We start from the raw sequence: 18,418 nt of genomic DNA on the forward strand, positions 1-18,418 counted from the left end.
AGGGAATAAATGAGCTAATGCTAGTTGGTTTTTGAGTATGCAGTCTATACATATAGCACCTATTTGTTAAACTACTGTTAATTAATTCGTACGCAATAAGTTAAATAGAAGTAGAACTTGAATATCATATTATTATAGTGTAGACGTAATAAACGTATACATATACACACTTATCTATAAGGATTAGATCTGTTTTAACCTAATCATGACTGTCGGTTTAGCGAGAAAATTATCTAGAACCAAATCACACAGAGATGCATTATTAAGAAATTTAGTTTCACAATTATTTCAACATGAATCAATTATTACTACCTATGAAAAATGTAAAGAGACTTCCAGGTTAGCTGAAAGAATAATTACAGCTGCCAAGAAATATAATCATGGTAATGGTTCAAATCGTTATATTCAAAATATTCAATCTAACCTCTTTCTTTCTGGTGATAACAAGCATCTCCTAGCTAAAGTTGTTAATGAATTAGCTGACAGGTTTAAAGATAGAAATGGTGGGTTTACAAGAATACTTAAATTAGAACCTAGAATCGGCGATAAATCTAAACAAGCTACTATTGAGCTTGTTGACACTCCTATTATTATTAATAATAGCGAAAATATCACAATGCAAAGAGGTAATATAAAATTCTGGTTACTGATGAAAACATTACTTTATAATGAAATTAATAATGAAAGTTATTCCCCCTTAACAATGAAAAATCTATTAAAAATATATAAAAGTAAACATGATGATCTACATAAATTAAAGCTTTTTAAAGAAGAAATGATTTGTGTTAGAAAATTGTTGATGGAGCAAATGAATAGATCTGATTTAAAAAATGATCCTAAAAATAGATCATTTGACTTAGACCAAATAAAGGACTCCAAGCATGTAGATTCTATTCTATCTCAGTTGTCCGATATGCTTTCCTCACCAAAGAATGGTACTACTGATGTGCAAATGATATCTAAATATAATAATATTAATAGAAAACGTAAGGATGGTTATCAAATAATGAGTGCGAGACCAGAAGGAAAAGAACAACAGTTCTAATTTAGAATAATAGTAATAGCATTATTGATTATCAAACAACAAATTCATGTATATATTTAGTTTATGTATTCGTATTTAGTATAAAACAATAATACCTATATTAATCCATTCATTCTTTTTTCTTTTCGATGTTTTCACATATACTTCTTGTTTAATTCTGCAATAGCTTTACATATTATATGCCAATCAATGGTACGAGGTACACCAATTAAGGTCTCTTGCCACTTTAATAATTCATACATAAACATTAAATTTGGTTGAATGATAATATTTAGTCTTCTGACTCTAACGTATAAGTATGCTCTTAATAAATCTATTTTTAATCGTTTCATACATTCTGCAATACATACAGTTGCAGATCTTGACACACCAACCATACAATGCACCAGCACTTTTCCACCTGAACGTTCACACTCATCTATAAAATCCAATACCTTGTTTAATTGTCCACGTCCAGTTAATGGGTCTCTGCCGTTATCTTGTAGATTATTGATCTTGCAAATTTTAAATCCATCTTGTTCAATAATTTGAAATAGTAAGGGATCTGTCATATTGGATGAAATCTTCTTATTACTATTATTATCAGAATCATTATTTGTAGTATTGCTTGAATTTTTTCGGTCATCATTACAATTAACATTATCAGACTCATATGATATCTTCGAATGTGACGTTGAACTTGTATGTGACAAAGATGGTATTGTTAAGGATGAGGAGGATGGAAAAGTGGAGAACGAAGACACGTTTTTTAATATATTGCTATCTGGGCTATTAAGTACACTAGCAGATACCCATGATAAATTTTCACCTACAGATACTATATGTGTAATCCCTAGTCTATTCAATAATTCGGGATTCTGGGCATGTACCAAAGAACCGAGATACATATGTGGTAAAATCCTTGATGGTAAAGGACCATTTAATTTAACAAATTTATTCAATTCTGGTAATCTAACCAGAAAAATTGAACTAAACATTTCAGGATCAATTTTTAATTTGGGCAGGGGCAAGCTTAATCCATTGTGAAAATATTTTTGATTCGCTGTTCTTTGAGGACTAAAGCTTCTTAGTAAACTCTGCAAATGGCCAAGCACTTGCATATCTACTTGAAATAAGAAAAATGGTCTATCTTTAATCGAATGTAATCTATATATGACATCTTGCAAAGATAGATCCCAGCAAAATATTAGATATGCTACTGTTAGAAACGTTGTTTCCGTGTAACCATCATTACAGTATAACAATACTTCGTCTGGTGTTAAATTAGACACTTGCCACATAAGAAAACAAATATTTAAAATAGTTTCGACTGAATTTATATTTAAATTACCCAAACCGATAGATCCAGATGATGGAAAATGAATAGTTAAATAATTGTGTGATGATTTCTGCAGTATGTTATGATTTGCATGAACTTTATTACTATCTGTCAAAATAGTTTCATATTCAATCCACAATCTATCAATGTTTGGTAGGTCATACTGATCCGAACAATTAATTATTAATCTTGTATTTAAAGATGGAGCCATATACATTATATTGAATAAAAATTTATCATTAAATGAAGGATTCTGAGGATCAAATTGCAAATAAGGAATATTAATAACTGTAGAGTTTAATGGGGAATAATAAGGCCCGTGTTTAACTGTGCTTGGATTTATATTTGAATATAGATCAATTTGTTTAAATTTGTTCAATAAAATTTGATAATCAGATATGTTACCACACCATACTTTATTTTGATCATCTATTACAGTAGCTGAAGACATTTTATGCATTTCTATCCGTTCATGGTAATGGAAGTTTGTATACCAATTATTAAAGGTTATAACATCATATTTAGTAGCCAATGGTTTTATCATTGTGGAATCTTTATTACTGATACATTCTGAGTCTGATAATAGAGGTGGTGTGCCAATTAGCTCAGTAAGAGAATCATTTTGAAGATTTTGAGTTTCTAATATAAAAAATTTGTGTCTGTTATTAACATTAATAAAGGGATTGTTACCAACTTCATTTAGTTTGTTATTATTATCATTATTAGTGTTACTATTTTTGATGGTATCAATATTTCTATCTAATATTTGATAGCTAAATTCAATAAAAGTTAAAGCTAATTTCAATAAATTTAATAAATCTTGACAAAATGAACATGAAACATCGTGTAACAGGGAAGCCGATGTATTAGTCTTATTTAGACAATAAATTACTAATTTTGAAGATAATTCAATCATTTTAGATGGTTGTAAATCAAATCTTCTAAAATTTTGAGACTGAAAATTTTTGGTAGTAGTCGGACTATGGTAACCAGTTACTCTTACGTTTTGATGTTGGTAATTATGTGTGTGTGTGTATGTGTGAGAATAATTATTAGTAGATATTCTGACATTAGTTTGCATACAATATTTATTCCATGCATATGGATCGGTCTTTAAAAATGGTAGGATTTTGTGGAATCTACATAATTCAATTAATCTTTTTTTATATTCTGAATTCGATACAGCATATAGTTTAATTGAGAATTTGTTAATTTCAGAATCAAATATCTCTTCCAATATAGTTTGTTGAGTACTTATCGTGTCTTTGTCAAGATTATTATCAATAGTATTATTCTTTAATGCATCATACCTAATTTGATCATTCCAAGTAATGAAGAAATCTATTGGGTCCAAAGAGTTCTTTAGTATACCAGTATCAGTCAAATATTGCGATTGGATATTATCATGGTGAGTAGATTGGATTGGGATCGATCTTATTATTGAAATAGCATCGGGATAATTTGGAGGAGAACTCATAGAATAACCATGTAACCAAGGAAACATGACTTTATGGTTAGGTAATTTAGTAGATTGATGGATATTTAACCATTGCAAGGTCTCTTGTGGAGTGGTGCCTAAATAATTATCGGATTTTTCGTCCTTGTCATCTGTGTTAGATAATATGTTATCATTATTATTATTATTGGTTGTTGATGATTCATTCATACTGGTATACCGCCTCTTATGACATTGTTCCATTGTTCTTTAAAGGTATGTATCCTTGTATATGTGTATGTATATATAAGGATAATGTGATCCAGTTGAATGGGGATATGATATTATATTATGCGTTAATGCTGTTTTAATATTCAAATATTCAATATAGTTGAGTATATAATATATTTTAGACAAATGGTTGTTGTATAAAACTGTGAGTACACCACTGAATATATCTCCCAACCACGTCTACAAATTTTATATCTTCTTATTTGATCTATTCATTTATGTATATATCTTAGATCTACCAATATATGGTCATTCTTTACAGAAGATGAAGGAAGGAATGAATTCCTGTGGAAAATTTTCTTACTGAGAGACAAAGATAGAGACAGGGTGGTTGTAAAAAAAAGTAGTGATACATAGATAGAAGTACCTCTATGTCTGTTTGTCATCCACCCTGAATAATCTAAGATAAACTTTACATGAAAGAAGTTTGATAATTGTATACTAGATAGTCTATTGGACGCCATGAACAACAAAGATAGACAGGTAACCGAATCGAATGAGAAACAGATCTTACCACGGTTCCCAATATCCAAAATCAAGAAAATAGCAAAGTGTGACAAAGAATATATTGTCACTTCAAATGCAGCCATCGTGGCGATATCTTTTGCTACTGAATTGTTTATTCAATCGCTAGCAGAAGATGGGTTGTCTATGTCATATCTACAACAAGACAAAAGATCAATGAAAAGAAATAGTAAGAGGATGACAAATATTGTAGATAATGGTAGCAGTGTTGCAATGATGAAACAAGTCAGATTGACTTTAGATGATTTAATTGAATCTGTTCAAAGAAATGAACAATTCTATTTTCTAGAAGATGTCATCAATAGGAGAAATTTCAATAACGATTCTAAAGGCAGTAAAAAAGACAATCCAGGGATAATAAGAAGCACAGAGACAAAACATGAAAAAGGTAATAAGCCATTGGGTGGAAACCAATCAGTATTACCATTTGGTAAAATGGAAACAGCAATTTCAACTTTAAAAAATGTAGACAGCAATGAAAGTGGAGATGATGATCAAAAAGAAGGAAACGAAGAAGATGTTATTGATGGTGTGGAAGAGGAAGAGGAAGAAGAAGAAGGAACTGGGGAAATGATACTGCACGATGTTGACAGTGAGGTTGAATTACAAAGAGAGATTGAAAAAATGAATACAGTGGAAGATATAGATGATCAAATAGGTGAAGAGGAGGAGGACAATGGAGATCATGATGATGATACTAATGAGAAGGTAAGATCTAGAGAGAGATTGGTGGGCAGAGAAGAGACTACAGAAGAAATATTGGACTGAACGTGTTAAGTTTTTTTTTTCGTGTTGTTATTCATCATCTTCTTCTTCTTTAGGTGGTTTGATATCATTTAGAAATGCAGGAGAAACATTAATAATGTATTACAAAGAAAATTATTCAAAGAGAGGGAAACATAAGAATAAGACATATTTATACCACCAAAGAATCTAGTCAATTGATTGAGTACACGTTATCAATCAGTTTATTTAGTTCATGATGTCATCTCGTTTTAGTCGAATGCCTCGAATATTGATTTATGTTGGTATTATACAAGGCGCTATCAAGCTTGAATAAACATCAATCGGCGAATTTTTTTTTTTTCGAAGTTTTAGTTGAAATTTCTTCTTGTAACAAAGAAAAAAAAAAGATCCTCTGGACAAGTCTACAAATATTAATGTATTTTGGTAAATAGTTAGATAGGTAAAAGTACGTATGTACAACTATATCTGTTGGGTTGTAACGCCTATTTCCTATTTATTGTAGTTGCTTTCCCTGGAATAAAGACAATAGAACTTTAAAGAGAAAAAAGACGTAATATTATCCCTGTTAGCCAATTGATTGCATTCATTTATTTACAGATGTCAAGTGTCACTAACGGTCGTATGAATAGCAGCAGCAGTAATATCAGTGGTAGTAGTGGGACTAGGAAACAGGAGTATATTGCTAGAATCAAATATTCTAATGAGTTACCACCTCCAATCATTCCACCAAAACTACTAAAATATCCCATAAATAAGAATGAAGAAGTGGATTCACCTCATTTGGTCACTTCTTTGTATACAAAGACTAATGTCACACCGTTGATTAATATAGATAACGATCTAGCTATGCCGATGGATTTAATGCAATTACCAGGTCTTTTAAATAAAAATGATACCACCCTTTTATATGGGTTCGATAACGTTAAGTTAAATGATAAGGATCGTGTTCTTTTGAGAGATCCAAGAATTGACAAAATTATTAAGACTGATACTTCAAAAGTCACATTTTTAAGAAGAACCGAATATTTATCATCTACAATGGCATCAAATAATAATAGTGGTAATGATAATTCTGCTGTATCCACCCTAACCAAGAAACGGCCAAGATCAAATTATGATGGTGATTATGATGATGGCAAAATGTTAAATTCATCTGATATTGTCAATAAAGTTGAAACCACCTTTGATACAATGTCTCATGACTTGACAACCTTTAAACATCCAATTAAGCGTAATTTGAAAGCTGTTAAAGTTTGGGATTTCTTACCTGATACCGCATCCATGGATCAAAACTATTTCACTCTAAGGTTAGTTGGTAGTGCAACTTTAGATTCAAGAGAAAGAGAAAAGCTTTCCTTGAATACTACTATATTTAGACCTGTTGAATTAGAGGAAGATGAATGGATTTCAATGTATACGATAAATAATGAAAACGATTCAAAGATTCTGGAAGAAAATTATGAAAAACTTATTGATAAAAGTAATAATAATAGCAATGCAAATATTGATAATAAAGTGTTCAAGTTTAGAAGATTAAGGGATTTTGATATGAAACAGGTGGTAAGTATGCCGATAAATACAAATACAGATACTAATCCAAATCCATTTGGCGAAATTTCAATTATTTTTAATAATGATAAAAAAATTGCATATTACAAACCACTGCGTTCAAGGATAGAGTTGAGACGAAGACGTGTTAATGATATTTTCAAAAATTTGGTTAAAGAGCATAATGTTGATCAATTAAATATTAAATTAAGAAATCCAAGTACAAAGGAGGCTAATATTAGGGATAGATTAAGAATGAAATTTGATCCAATCAATTTTGTTCCAGTTGAAGAAGAAGAAGAAGAGGAAGAAGAGGAAGAGGCGGAAGAAGATCATGATAACCATGATGAAATAAAGACAGAGGACATAAAGAGTGACAACAATAGTGAAGAACATAATAACGAAAACAATTAAATTAAGATCATGAAGACGAAAAAGGAAATAAAATATGTTCTGGTTAACGCTTTTTAAATTTTTAATTCAGAGTAAAAAAATGATTATTATGTAAACATAAATAGATATATTTACAAAAGGATTGATTTATATGTATGTTATACCTTTCCTTAAATAAAAAACTATGTATCTTTAATGAATATAATTACCTAATATAAATAGAGTTATAAAAAAGAAGGGATGATGTCACATATCAATTATCAACATATATTCTTATTTGACTTTTTGTATAAATATATTTGCAGTAAATACATGGGCATAACTGGCTCATAGTCTCATATTTATGTTCTTAAGAATAAAACATTACAAAAATATCTGTGTACAATTGTCTTTTACTTTACATGTAATTTGGTGCGACTATTTTTCCCCTAGATCATTACTTTGACACTAATAATGCCGCACTTTGCCATCCCCCAGCTGCAATAGATACACAGTATTTTCCTTCTGGAAGTGGAACTTTAACAGGTTTAACTACGCGAACATTTCTCGGACTATCCCAACTACCAATCTGTTGATTATTGACAATATCTTCTGGTTTCCCTAAACCAAGACAGCCACTGAATTGGCTCTCAAGGCCCCATGAATATATATTCCCCTTCTCTGTTAAAGCTAATACATGATAGTCACCAGCAGCTAAAGATATTATATGATCCTCTGCATCATCTAGTATCAGTTGTTTCAAAGTAGTCAAATCTAGCATACCATGATTCATATCAATGGAGTAACATTTATCCTTTGTGAAAAGGATCAATTTAGAAAAGCATGATTTACATTTCAGCAATTTATCTTTGATATTAGGTACTTCGATAGAAGTGATCAGTCCATTATCATACTTCCATAACGTTAATCCCTCATTATCAACGTAATATATTATATTATCCTCCACACAAGTAAAATCTACAAGTTTTCTATCACCCTGAATGGAGTCTGTCCCAGGAACTATTTTATAATGTGCATTTGCTGACAGATCACCTTTTTGTAATGCAGAACGATATTTCCAACATACAAGGCCGATTTTGTAAATATAGGCACAATTAAAATCCCAGCCCGATGCAATCTTAAGAACTGGGTGATCCTTGTTTAATGGGAGCCCATCAAATTCAATTTTAATACCATGATTAGATTCATTATTATCCCATGAATAGATTTCATTTGTTGAGGTTAATCCTAGAAAATGACTTCTACCTGAAGTTAATGCAATAAATTTTAATTTACCATATTTCTCTTCATCTATATGAAAATCGTTGTCTACTCCTGAATAAATTGCAAAAGAATTTCTTGTGAACATACGTGATATATGGTTATTCCCAGGAATTTGTTGAGTAGCTTTTTCCTCTAACTCTTCTATTTCTCTATATATATTTCCATGTGGTCTTGGTATAGTGTTGGTAGAATGTATCGTTGTAGGGTTAGTAGTAGTATGTGTAGTAGCAATATCATGTCTTTCTATGGAATGTGGATACGGTATAGGGGTTGGGCCATGATGAACACCGGTTGTACTAATAGGGTTAGAAAAGATAGTCGTGTCCCCTATGGACACTCTTGGGTATGAATTTTGTAATGTGCGAATAGCTTCTCTAAAAGGATTATAATCTAATTGATCATCTTTTGGACCTGGCCCTTTATGCCCACCTGTAAAAGTAGCACCCGTGGAAAATATCTTTCCAGAACGTGTTAATATCTGAAACGAAAATCCACCACCACATATATGTAAAATATCTTTATCATCAATATTTGAATTATCTAAAGTAAACCATGGTACTCTGGTAGGTCTATTTACTCCGTATTTAAACCTGGAAATACTACCATTTAAAAGTTCTTCCGATAAGTTTTCCTCATTGGAGGTAGCTGTATAACCTAACCTTGCATGTTTCAGACAACCCCATGTATATAATGAAGTACATTTTGATCTTTTATCATATAAACTGTGCCAAGGTTTATTTTGATGTTGATTCACTATAATTCGTTCTTCACAAGTTAAATAAGTCTCATTATCTTTATTTTTAAAGGGTTCATCGTTAGTCAATAATGATCCATAAGATTTATGAAATAGTGCATGCCATAAAGTATCAGAGTCTTTGTAATCTAATAATTTACTATAATATTTATTTGTAAGTGATAAATTTTTTATATCATCTGGAGACAAATAGGGTAACATAACTTCTAATATATCAGGAGACAAAAAATTTTTAGTTTCATTCATATCCGAGAAAGGGGACATATTAAATGGCTTAGATGGTTAGATAGTATTATTACTCTGTGTATATATTTCTTTATCTATATTGGTATCTGATATGCTAATAAAGTATAGAATACAGAATAGATATGATGTACAGATAGTTGTGTTAAAATTATAGTCTGTTTGTTTCTTATCTTACCCCTTTTTTTATAAAAGTTTTTTTACTTAACAAAGAGAATGGTAGAATTGGGATTATTACACAGAAAAATAGTTTGAATATAACTGTTTTATTTTGTGAATAGTAAGTAATATTATTATTTAAAAAATTTTAAACCGTTTGTTTTGTAAGCCCGTTATCTTTTGCAACACTTAATCGCTTGTGTTGCAGATGGCGGTTCAGTTGTTTGAAAGTTTATTATCCCATAAATTTAGCTATGTTCCTAAAACGGAAAAGAGCGTTTAAGTTGATTTCGGTGAATAGAAATAACGTCATATGTCAGATCTATAGATATGATGACTAAGTGCAACAACCTACGAGATGGCCACCGTTCAAACGTTCCAAGGGATATAAAGCAGATGATATGTTAGTTCTATAGCACATAAACATATACAAATATACCTGATTTATAAATTATTAAATACGTTTGACAAAATCTGGGTCATCTTGGTCCAGTTCTTTATTCTTAAATTTTCGTTATCTAGGTGTGCATTGTCTGTGCTTTGACCACATGGAATTTGAATAGCTGGTGCATTAAAACTTCTTTCTAACATTCTAATAGATGGGATTGATCCACCTTCTCTTACAAATAACGGTTCCATACCCCAAGCTTTAGTAACTTCCCTTTCAAGAATTTGATATGCATGATTAGATGGATCACCTAACCAGGGCTCTGCCTCGTTGACCACATCAATTTGCAAATGATTAGGAGAGTTTAATTGAGCAAATTCTCTTATTAAAAATTCTTTCAAATTTTCCTTAACAGATCTTACATCTTGGCCCGGTACCAGTCTTATTGAAACCCCTGCAGATGCACTATTCGGAATAACAGTTATATTTCCGGGACCATTAACTTTCAATGATGTGACTGATATAGATGGTTTCGCCCAATTCTTAATAAGGAAATTAACACAGTAATCACCCTTTTTACAACATCCAGTCTTTGAAAAATTAGCTACATTAATAACTTTAGCAAATCTCTCTAATTCCTTCTTATCAGGTGTCTTCATTGTCTTCTCAAAATCTGGAATTGAGATTCGACCTTCATCATCCTGTAATTTAGATATTATATGCATCAAATCAAAAGTCACCTCTTGATATAAACCACCATTGATACCTGAATGGCCATTTGACTTATCTGAAGTTATTGTTATTTCTGCATTAATAACACCTCTTAAACCATAGTTGATGCATGGATGTTCTTCATCAACCCATGATGAATTACTTAAAAAGATCCAGTCTATCTTTGGATTAAATATCCTTGCAGAACATATCCGTTCAAATCCAGGTGATCCAATTTCTTCACTACCCTCAATCAAAAATATAATATCATTCTTTAATTTGTTCTGTTGATATAAGGATGCTACACTGTAAATGGCACTAATAAGTGGACCTTTATTATCAGAGACACCACGGCCTTTCATATATCCATTTTCACAAGTCAAAGTAAATGGGTCAGTATCCCATTTTTCAGAATCACCTGCTGATATCACATCATAATGACCATACCATAGAATTCTTTTAACCGAGTTTTGTTCTTCACGACCACGTTGATTATGAAAATGAGCCAAAACTACAGGACCATGGTGTCCATCAACTGGTAACAGCTGTACATCATCAGCGCCTAATTTTTTAAGTAATTCTACTAGGAAAATAGCACAACGGGCCAAAGATATCCTGCATTCAGTGGCAGTCTCCTGTGAGATTGTCTTAAAAGAAATTAGTTTTCTTAACGATAAAATCATCTCTTCTGTGTCAATATTTGTTTCTGTGGAACTGTCATTGGTCTCATATTTCATCCTTTTATTAACAAATCTGGATGCCAATGATGGTTGTAGATTTTGGAATAAAGATGATATATTCCAAAGTGTTAATGATCCGTCGTTCCCACCAACGGACAAATAAGAATAACTATTTAATATGCTATTATTTTTATCATTAGCCATATCGCATATAAATATCTCTGAACCCAATAATTTCCCTTGATTTGGATTCCAATGTACTAACTGATCATGATAAAAAATATTTATACTTTCTTCATTAATAGCAAAAACACAATCATCATGTACAGAAATAGAAATTATATCGGACATGTCTGGTGTTTTCAATTCAGACACCAACTGTCCTGTATTTAGATCCCAAATATTTATTTTGCCCTCACTTAACCCACAATAAAGAAATGGATATTCTATAGCTTGTGAAAATACTGTTTCTTCATTATTCATATTTTCTTGTTCAGATTCAATAACTACTTTCCCACTTTTCTTATTCTTAGAAACTTTCCAGACAGAACTTATCCCATCACCACTACTAGTGATAATTAATTCTAAGATTGAATCATTATTTTGATTCAGTCCAGTATGAATTGAGGTGGCACCTACAATACTGTAAATAAAACCATTGTGTGCATATCTAATAATATTTTCAGCAGGAATCTCAAGAATAGCATGTGGGTAATGTTTAGTATCACATATATTCAATGTTGAGACTTCTCTAGAGAGGTAATCTGGAGAAACAGATAAAGGTGTGTATGAAGTGGGGCTAGTTGGACCCTTTGAATTAAAAAATTTATCGTATCTTCTATGGGGTAATCTATCAATATTATTCTGTGAGGGCGTAATTATATTAGATGTGCTTTCAGCATTTTGTAAAATATTAGGGTGATCATTTGAAGTGTGAGAGTTATTAATATCATTGTTGAGGTTGACGTTAGTATTAAATGATGCAGTACAATCATGGATTCTGTCAATAATATTATCTAGATATAAAAGAGACGCATCTTGACAACCAAAAACAAGGGTCTGTACAGAATCCAAGTATTTGATAGAAAAAATGTCCCCAATATCAGTAATTGAATATACAGTAGCGATTTCTTTAATCTGTAAAGAATGGTCTTTCTTACAATAATCTATAGACCAAACTCTAACTAAAGAATCAGCACCTGCGGAGAATAAATACTTTTCGTCCAATGATTTATCCAAACACAAGACACTTGATCTCGTATTTATGTATGAAATAGAAGATAGGGGATCAATAGTTGAGGATGTAGTGTTACCTAATTGAATTGTTTTTATAATATCATAACTTTTTTTATCAACTACTAAAATCTTTGAATCTTGAGTACCAGCAAATAATAAGTTTTTATTTGGAAATACACAAATAGAAAGGATAGAATGGGTATGGTTCCATTTATGAACAAGTTCTGGGATTTCTAACATGATTGTTACTGCGACGATCGTTGTTATTTCTTAAATTGACTAAAGCCTATTGCAAAGAATCCCTTTCAGATTTTAGGTGAGTCAAATAACAAATAACAAATAACAAATTATATATATATATATATATATACGTATGTATGTATGTATATATGTATGATTTTGTTGTGTTTTATTTTAAAAGGCTTAATCTATATTACAATAACGAATCAGTTCTATTTTAAATAGGGGGAGGAAAAGACCAAGATGTAGGGTATGTAATACAATTATGTTGTTACTGACTAAGTATAACTTAAGAAAAAAAAACTTACGTATTGGGAACAGGTGAGTAAGAATATACTTGTTCTTATATCATAGATTACATCCGTCCATTATTAGTGCATATTATTAGATGTTGATCCTACTACATAGTTTCCCCTTTCCTACACAGTTACAGTGAGAAATTCTTTATAGCAGGACCAATTTTTCACACAGTTTTTTTTTTCTTTGCAAAAAAATAAAAAATGGAAAAAAAAATTTGAAATTTTTATTTTCATGTCACGTGCCCTCTCTTCCTAATTGTTTTATTTTTTTTTTTTTATTTTTCTGATAAAGGAAGAAATATGAGAGATACAAAGCTTTAAAGATACAAAAACAGAAAGAGAAAGGCAATGTCATACCATACCATGCCACATCCTACCACATAGCCCACGAGGGATGACTTTTAGTAGCACCCTTTTCGAGGGACAAGTAGAGTTAAGTTGAATGCATTAGGTTGTTAAGCACACATATATATTTAAAAAAAAATAACAATAGTTCAAGAAGTGTAAATATTTTTACTTCTAACAATCAAGAGGACAAACTAAATTTTGAAAAAGATCGTCATTATCAACAATATCATTTTATAATGAAATCAAGTTCAATCCTACAACTTACAAGACCCTGGAAAAAATATAGAGATGGGACTTTGTTTTATGGTTTGTCAAAAGCAGGTAATAGAAGGACCGCTTTAACAACAAAACAAGGTAATAAGACTATGTATAAAGGTACAAGATCTTCAGGGATAGGTAGACATACTAAGCACGGTCAATATGTTATTCAATGGAATAAAGTAAACACTTTTGTAGTTCCTCAATTTGTCAACTTGGATTTAAAACCTTTGGTCAGTACGAATTTACCTGAGCTGAAACATGAATTCACTGGGTATTCTAAAGGTCCATTGGATACCAAGCTATATTTTGATAAATTAAGACAGTTTATTGAATGTGGCAATATTCAAAGTAAAGCTGTGGATATTAATTGTTATGTTGAAAGAGGTTGATTCTCATACATACGTAAATATTTCTAACACATATTATATATATATATATATATATATTCGATTATTATACAACTATTTTGTAAATATTAAAATTTATTTATGATCATCATTATATATTACGATGTTTTGTAATACAGAAAAGATAACACTGTGAAGCATTATGCAGAAGAAAAAGAAGAAGAAGAAGAAGAAGAAGAAGAAGAAGAAGACAGAGAGATGGATAATAAATGATACTATTATTCGTAAATGGTAATATAAATAAATTTATAAGTAAAATAATATAAAAAATAAATAATAAAAAAAAAGAAAAATATAATGAAATATAAAAGAAACTCATTATTTTGACATAAGCCAACGATACAAAAATTAAAAATTAATAAAGCTCAGGCAACAACGAGATAGAAAAGAAGAAAAATTAGAAGGTAATAAGAGTAAGTTGTCAGGATTTTTTTTTATCTAAAATAAAGTTTAAAAATAAAATAACTCTTCTTTTTTTTTTTCTCATTTTATTTCTCTTTATTTTATCTTACTTGAATATCTTTTTTTTTTGCTTTTCTTCTTGAGAGGATTATTGCTCTTATTATTAACATTTAATTATATATCAGATATTAGTTGGTGCACCTAAAACTTGGGAGAACGCAGACCCACCACCAGCCTGTTGGTATTCTAAAGTTACTAACTCTAATAAGGAAAATCCACCGCAGACACCAATAACCATACTAGCAGCTTTACCCTTCAAACCTAATAGTTCACCGATAATAGCAATGAGCGCAATGATAGCGGCACCAGTGGCAGAAGCCAATGGGATGGACTTGCTCAATTCTTTAGCAATGTTTTGTTCTCTGCGACCGGCTAAAGTTAGACCTTGTTCTTTAAACTCCTTTGCAATATCACGTGCGGATTGACCAGATATGGCTTGCCATTTGTAAGCAAACCATACACCAGTGACTATGATAAATGTTGGGAAAATTACAAAAGACAATGGAGATTGAATCAAACCGTAAAAGAAGGATCTTGGTGGTGCAAAGACAGATAATGGGAAAGTTGGTACGGCAAGAAGATTATTCACATTTTCATAATGACCTAAAATTTTACAAACGATATTATTTGGATCGTTCTTACCAATTAAAGTGATAAAAGCAAATGGAACGATATGAATGTAGAATAATAAACAGTAGGAGAATGACAAGGATAAAGATGCAACATGGAATAAACGGACTGGATAGACATTGTTCATACCACGTGCTCTTGTGGATCTGATTGGTAATTCAACACGGAAGTTTTGGAAGTAGCAGACAAGGGCACCAATAATTGTAACAATGATGATAGTGGTCATATTTGGTAAGTAATCTCTGTTAAAAGCGGAAAGAACACTAGCGAAAAGGGTTTTATCCTTGGGTCTAAAACTTTGTACAAAATTAACTAAAGCGCCCTGTGGTTCAGTGTTACCTTCATCATCGATCTTAACATGTGAGACACCAATGATATCGGAAACAATATTGGTGGCAATATTGATGGTGGTGATCATCATTGGACCAGAAGTGAAACCAAAACCTTTGTCAATAACTTCTGCTAGTAAAGTGACAAACATACCGGTACCAACTAATTGGAAGTTTAGTACCAAAATTTGGAAAATGGTTAAATCGGTACCAAAATAACCAGCAAAGATGAAAATGTTGGTTAGAATGAAATATTGTAGGAAAATCATCATCTTAGTGAAGGATTGGAACAATTCTCTATCCTTTTGTAATTTAAAATTAACTTTAATTAATTTCAACCCAGCTAACAATTGCATGATTAAACCACTGGAAACAATCGGGAATACACCGAATTCCAATAAAGTCTTTGGTTCAGCAGCGAAAGCGCCACGTAGGAAATAGATTGGGTCATTAATAGAAGTGGCGATATCCTTTTCGACCCCAGCTAATGGTAATTGAGCAAAAATATAGATTAAACAGATGAAAACGGTATATAGGACTTTATCATCAAATTGAATCTTTTCATATGGCAATTCAACTTCAGGTAAAAGTGATAAGAAAGGAGACATAGCATCAATTAGACGAACTAAAACAACAAAAACAACAAAAACAAAAATAAAGAAATGGAAATAAAAATTAATGTGAAATACTCCACAGATATATGAATATCCACAAAAATCAATTAAAAAAGAAAAAAATTTGTTAGTAAAATGAAAGATATTCAATAATAATTAAAAATATTACATATAAATATTAAGAAGAAGAAGAAGAAAAAAGAAGGGAAAAGAAAAATAAAGATATGAGATGAGGGAAAACACATACAGCCAGCCATGGTTTCTTATATATTAGATAATAATACAGGGACTTATATACTTGTTGGTCACTGATTTATCGTCTAGTAAGTAAGAAAAGTGTGTATAGTAGACGAAGATCAGATACTTAAGCTCATTATTTGAGAAACACAAAGATTCAGATGGGATATATTAATAAATGAATAAGTTAAGAGGGAAGACTTCAATCTTTTCCACTTAATTTTTTTTTTTTTCAATCTTTTTCATTTTTTCAATATTTTTTTTTTTTTCGTTTTTTGTCGTTTTGTTTTGTTTTGTTTTTTTCTTCTGTTAGAAATTGTCAATAAATCTGAGAAGGAAAGGAAGGAAGAAAGAAAGAGGGGAATCCTATATCATGTAACACGAGCACTGTATCTGATGATTTGTGTCTGATGATTCATTAAAACAGTTATTATAATGTTGAAGATAGTGAGTTATCAAGTGGGTTTTGATTGTCTTTTAGTATAAGAAATAATGGATATATGACCATAATAATTTTTAATGCTCATTCTAAGCATTTATATAATGTATATATATAACGTGTATGTGTGTGTGTGTGTGTGTATTCATCTACAATTATCATAGATAGCTATCATTTGTTTTAACTATGTTATTTCTTTCGTCTTAGTTCTGAGATTTTTTGTTATATTAATATTATTATCATTTTATTTATATCTTATAAAAATAACACACATAAAAAAAAAATAAGCATACACTAAAAATTCGTAAAAAGAAAAACTGTATAAAATATTTTGTAACATAATATAAAAACTCAGAAATTTCAATATTAGCAAGAGTAAAGAAGAAATAAAACTAAGTAAGAACTGTATAAGATCGAAATTCGTAAGACATTCTAAGCAACATAAACACTCAGCCCTTAATCCACATCTCTATATACATCTATTTAATGTCTTTCTTTTCTCAATTTTTTAATACTCTCCATTTAAATAATACTAAACCAAATAAAACCTTACAAAAAAATAACGATCAATGTCTGAAAAATCCAAACTATTCTGATATTTCAACTCAATATAGTGATTATAGCGATGGAAATAGTGAAGCTGATATAAATACTTCCAGAATGGTGAAAATAATGACTGGATTTCATAATAATAATAATAATAATAATAATAATAATAATAATAATAATAATAATAAAGGTTGTAGTATTAATAGAGAAGGTGGTAATAATTACTCTCAATTAAAGACAAATTATAAAACAGAGTCTGATAAAGAAAAATGGTCTAAAAACTCATCTGATATAGATTGTGTTAAGAAAGACACAGTACATGAAGCAAAAAATGTTCTTGAAAAAAACAAGAATAACAATAATAAGAGGAAGAAAAGAAATGGAATTACAAGAAGACAAAAGCGTCATATTCATGATAATATGTGGTCTAAGACTAGAGATTAAAACACGTAAATCACTTTCTTTCTTTCTTTCTTCCTTTTTATTTATTTATTTATTTATTCTGGCTAAAAATATAAGTTTCTATATAATGTAATATGGATCATCTAAGTGATAGCTCACAGTTGCTTTTAGCTTTTTTAAATAAACTTTTATTCATTCTACAATCTTTCCATATATGTTAATATTTTACACTTGTAATTGTTTATCAAATGAATTCTATTTTGTGACACTTTTTTTTGTATTTCTTCCGTTTCTCCGTTCTTTTCTCTTCTTTTTTTTTTGCTTTTTATTTCCCTTTTCCCCCCTCCTCCTCTGTAAAGCTCGTTGCAATTCTTACACTAGAAGTTTATAATATAACTACGTTTATATATACTTATATATATATATATATATATATATATATTTATAACCATACTTATTAGCTGA

At 30.4% G+C, this 18,418-nt stretch overlaps 9 protein-coding genes across 9 annotated transcripts; 5 read left to right on the forward strand and 4 right to left on the reverse strand.

The window, feature by feature from the left end:
* Nucleotides 1-205: 205 nt before the first annotated feature.
* On the forward strand, nucleotides 206-1,045 carry MRPL8 (mitochondrial 54S ribosomal protein bL17m MRPL8; the record flags this gene model as incomplete). Its single annotated transcript, XM_064860875.1, has 1 exon — nucleotides 206-1,045. One exon carries the CDS (start codon nucleotides 206-208, stop codon nucleotides 1,043-1,045), a length of 840 nt encoding a protein of 279 aa, XP_064717892.1.
* A 134-nt stretch (nucleotides 1,046-1,179) lies between these two features.
* Nucleotides 1,180-4,062, reverse strand: PPS1 (tyrosine/serine/threonine protein phosphatase PPS1; the record flags this gene model as incomplete). Its single annotated transcript, XM_064860876.1, has 1 exon — nucleotides 1,180-4,062. The coding sequence occupies one exon, from the start codon at nucleotides 4,060-4,062 to the stop codon at nucleotides 1,180-1,182; it is 2,883 nt and encodes a 960-aa protein (XP_064717893.1).
* Nucleotides 4,063-4,551: 489 nt separating this feature from the next.
* On the forward strand, nucleotides 4,552-5,382 carry DPB3 (DNA polymerase epsilon noncatalytic subunit; the record flags this gene model as incomplete). The annotated part of the gene is made up of 1 exon (XM_064860877.1): nucleotides 4,552-5,382. The coding sequence occupies one exon, from the start codon at nucleotides 4,552-4,554 to the stop codon at nucleotides 5,380-5,382; it is 831 nt and encodes a 276-aa protein (XP_064717894.1).
* A 576-nt stretch (nucleotides 5,383-5,958) lies between these two features.
* Nucleotides 5,959-7,323, forward strand: PAF1 (Paf1p; the record flags this gene model as incomplete). Its single annotated transcript, XM_064860878.1, has 1 exon — nucleotides 5,959-7,323. One exon carries the CDS (start codon nucleotides 5,959-5,961, stop codon nucleotides 7,321-7,323), a length of 1,365 nt encoding a protein of 454 aa, XP_064717895.1.
* A 415-nt stretch (nucleotides 7,324-7,738) lies between these two features.
* Nucleotides 7,739-9,583, reverse strand: SAF1 (SCF ubiquitin ligase complex subunit SAF1; the record flags this gene model as incomplete). The annotated part of the gene is made up of 1 exon (XM_064860879.1): nucleotides 7,739-9,583. One exon carries the CDS (start codon nucleotides 9,581-9,583, stop codon nucleotides 7,739-7,741), a length of 1,845 nt encoding a protein of 614 aa, XP_064717896.1.
* Nucleotides 9,584-10,165: 582 nt separating this feature from the next.
* DUG2 (glutamine amidotransferase subunit DUG2) lies at nucleotides 10,166-12,976 on the reverse strand (the record flags this gene model as incomplete). Its single annotated transcript, XM_064860880.1, has 1 exon — nucleotides 10,166-12,976. One exon carries the CDS (start codon nucleotides 12,974-12,976, stop codon nucleotides 10,166-10,168), a length of 2,811 nt encoding a protein of 936 aa, XP_064717897.1.
* Nucleotides 12,977-13,859: 883 nt separating this feature from the next.
* On the forward strand, nucleotides 13,860-14,273 carry MRPL27 (mitochondrial 54S ribosomal protein mL41 MRPL27; the record flags this gene model as incomplete). The annotated part of the gene is made up of 1 exon (XM_064860881.1): nucleotides 13,860-14,273. The coding sequence occupies one exon, from the start codon at nucleotides 13,860-13,862 to the stop codon at nucleotides 14,271-14,273; it is 414 nt and encodes a 137-aa protein (XP_064717898.1).
* Nucleotides 14,274-14,874: 601 nt separating this feature from the next.
* Nucleotides 14,875-16,320, reverse strand: SSH1 (Ssh1p; the record flags this gene model as incomplete). Its single annotated transcript, XM_064860882.1, has 1 exon — nucleotides 14,875-16,320. The coding sequence occupies one exon, from the start codon at nucleotides 16,318-16,320 to the stop codon at nucleotides 14,875-14,877; it is 1,446 nt and encodes a 481-aa protein (XP_064717899.1).
* A 1,168-nt stretch (nucleotides 16,321-17,488) lies between these two features.
* Nucleotides 17,489-17,995, forward strand: PWA37_004393 (uncharacterized protein; the record flags this gene model as incomplete). The annotated part of the gene is made up of 1 exon (XM_064860883.1): nucleotides 17,489-17,995. The coding sequence occupies one exon, from the start codon at nucleotides 17,489-17,491 to the stop codon at nucleotides 17,993-17,995; it is 507 nt and encodes a 168-aa protein (XP_064717900.1).
* Between the last annotated feature and the right edge of the window lie 423 nt (nucleotides 17,996-18,418).

The sequence above is a fragment of the Arxiozyma heterogenica genome, assembly GCF_036370985.1.
Source record: "Arxiozyma heterogenica strain weizmannii chromosome Unknown scaffold_5, whole genome shotgun sequence".
Lineage (NCBI taxonomy): Eukaryota > Fungi > Ascomycota > Saccharomycetes > Saccharomycetales > Saccharomycetaceae > Arxiozyma > Arxiozyma heterogenica.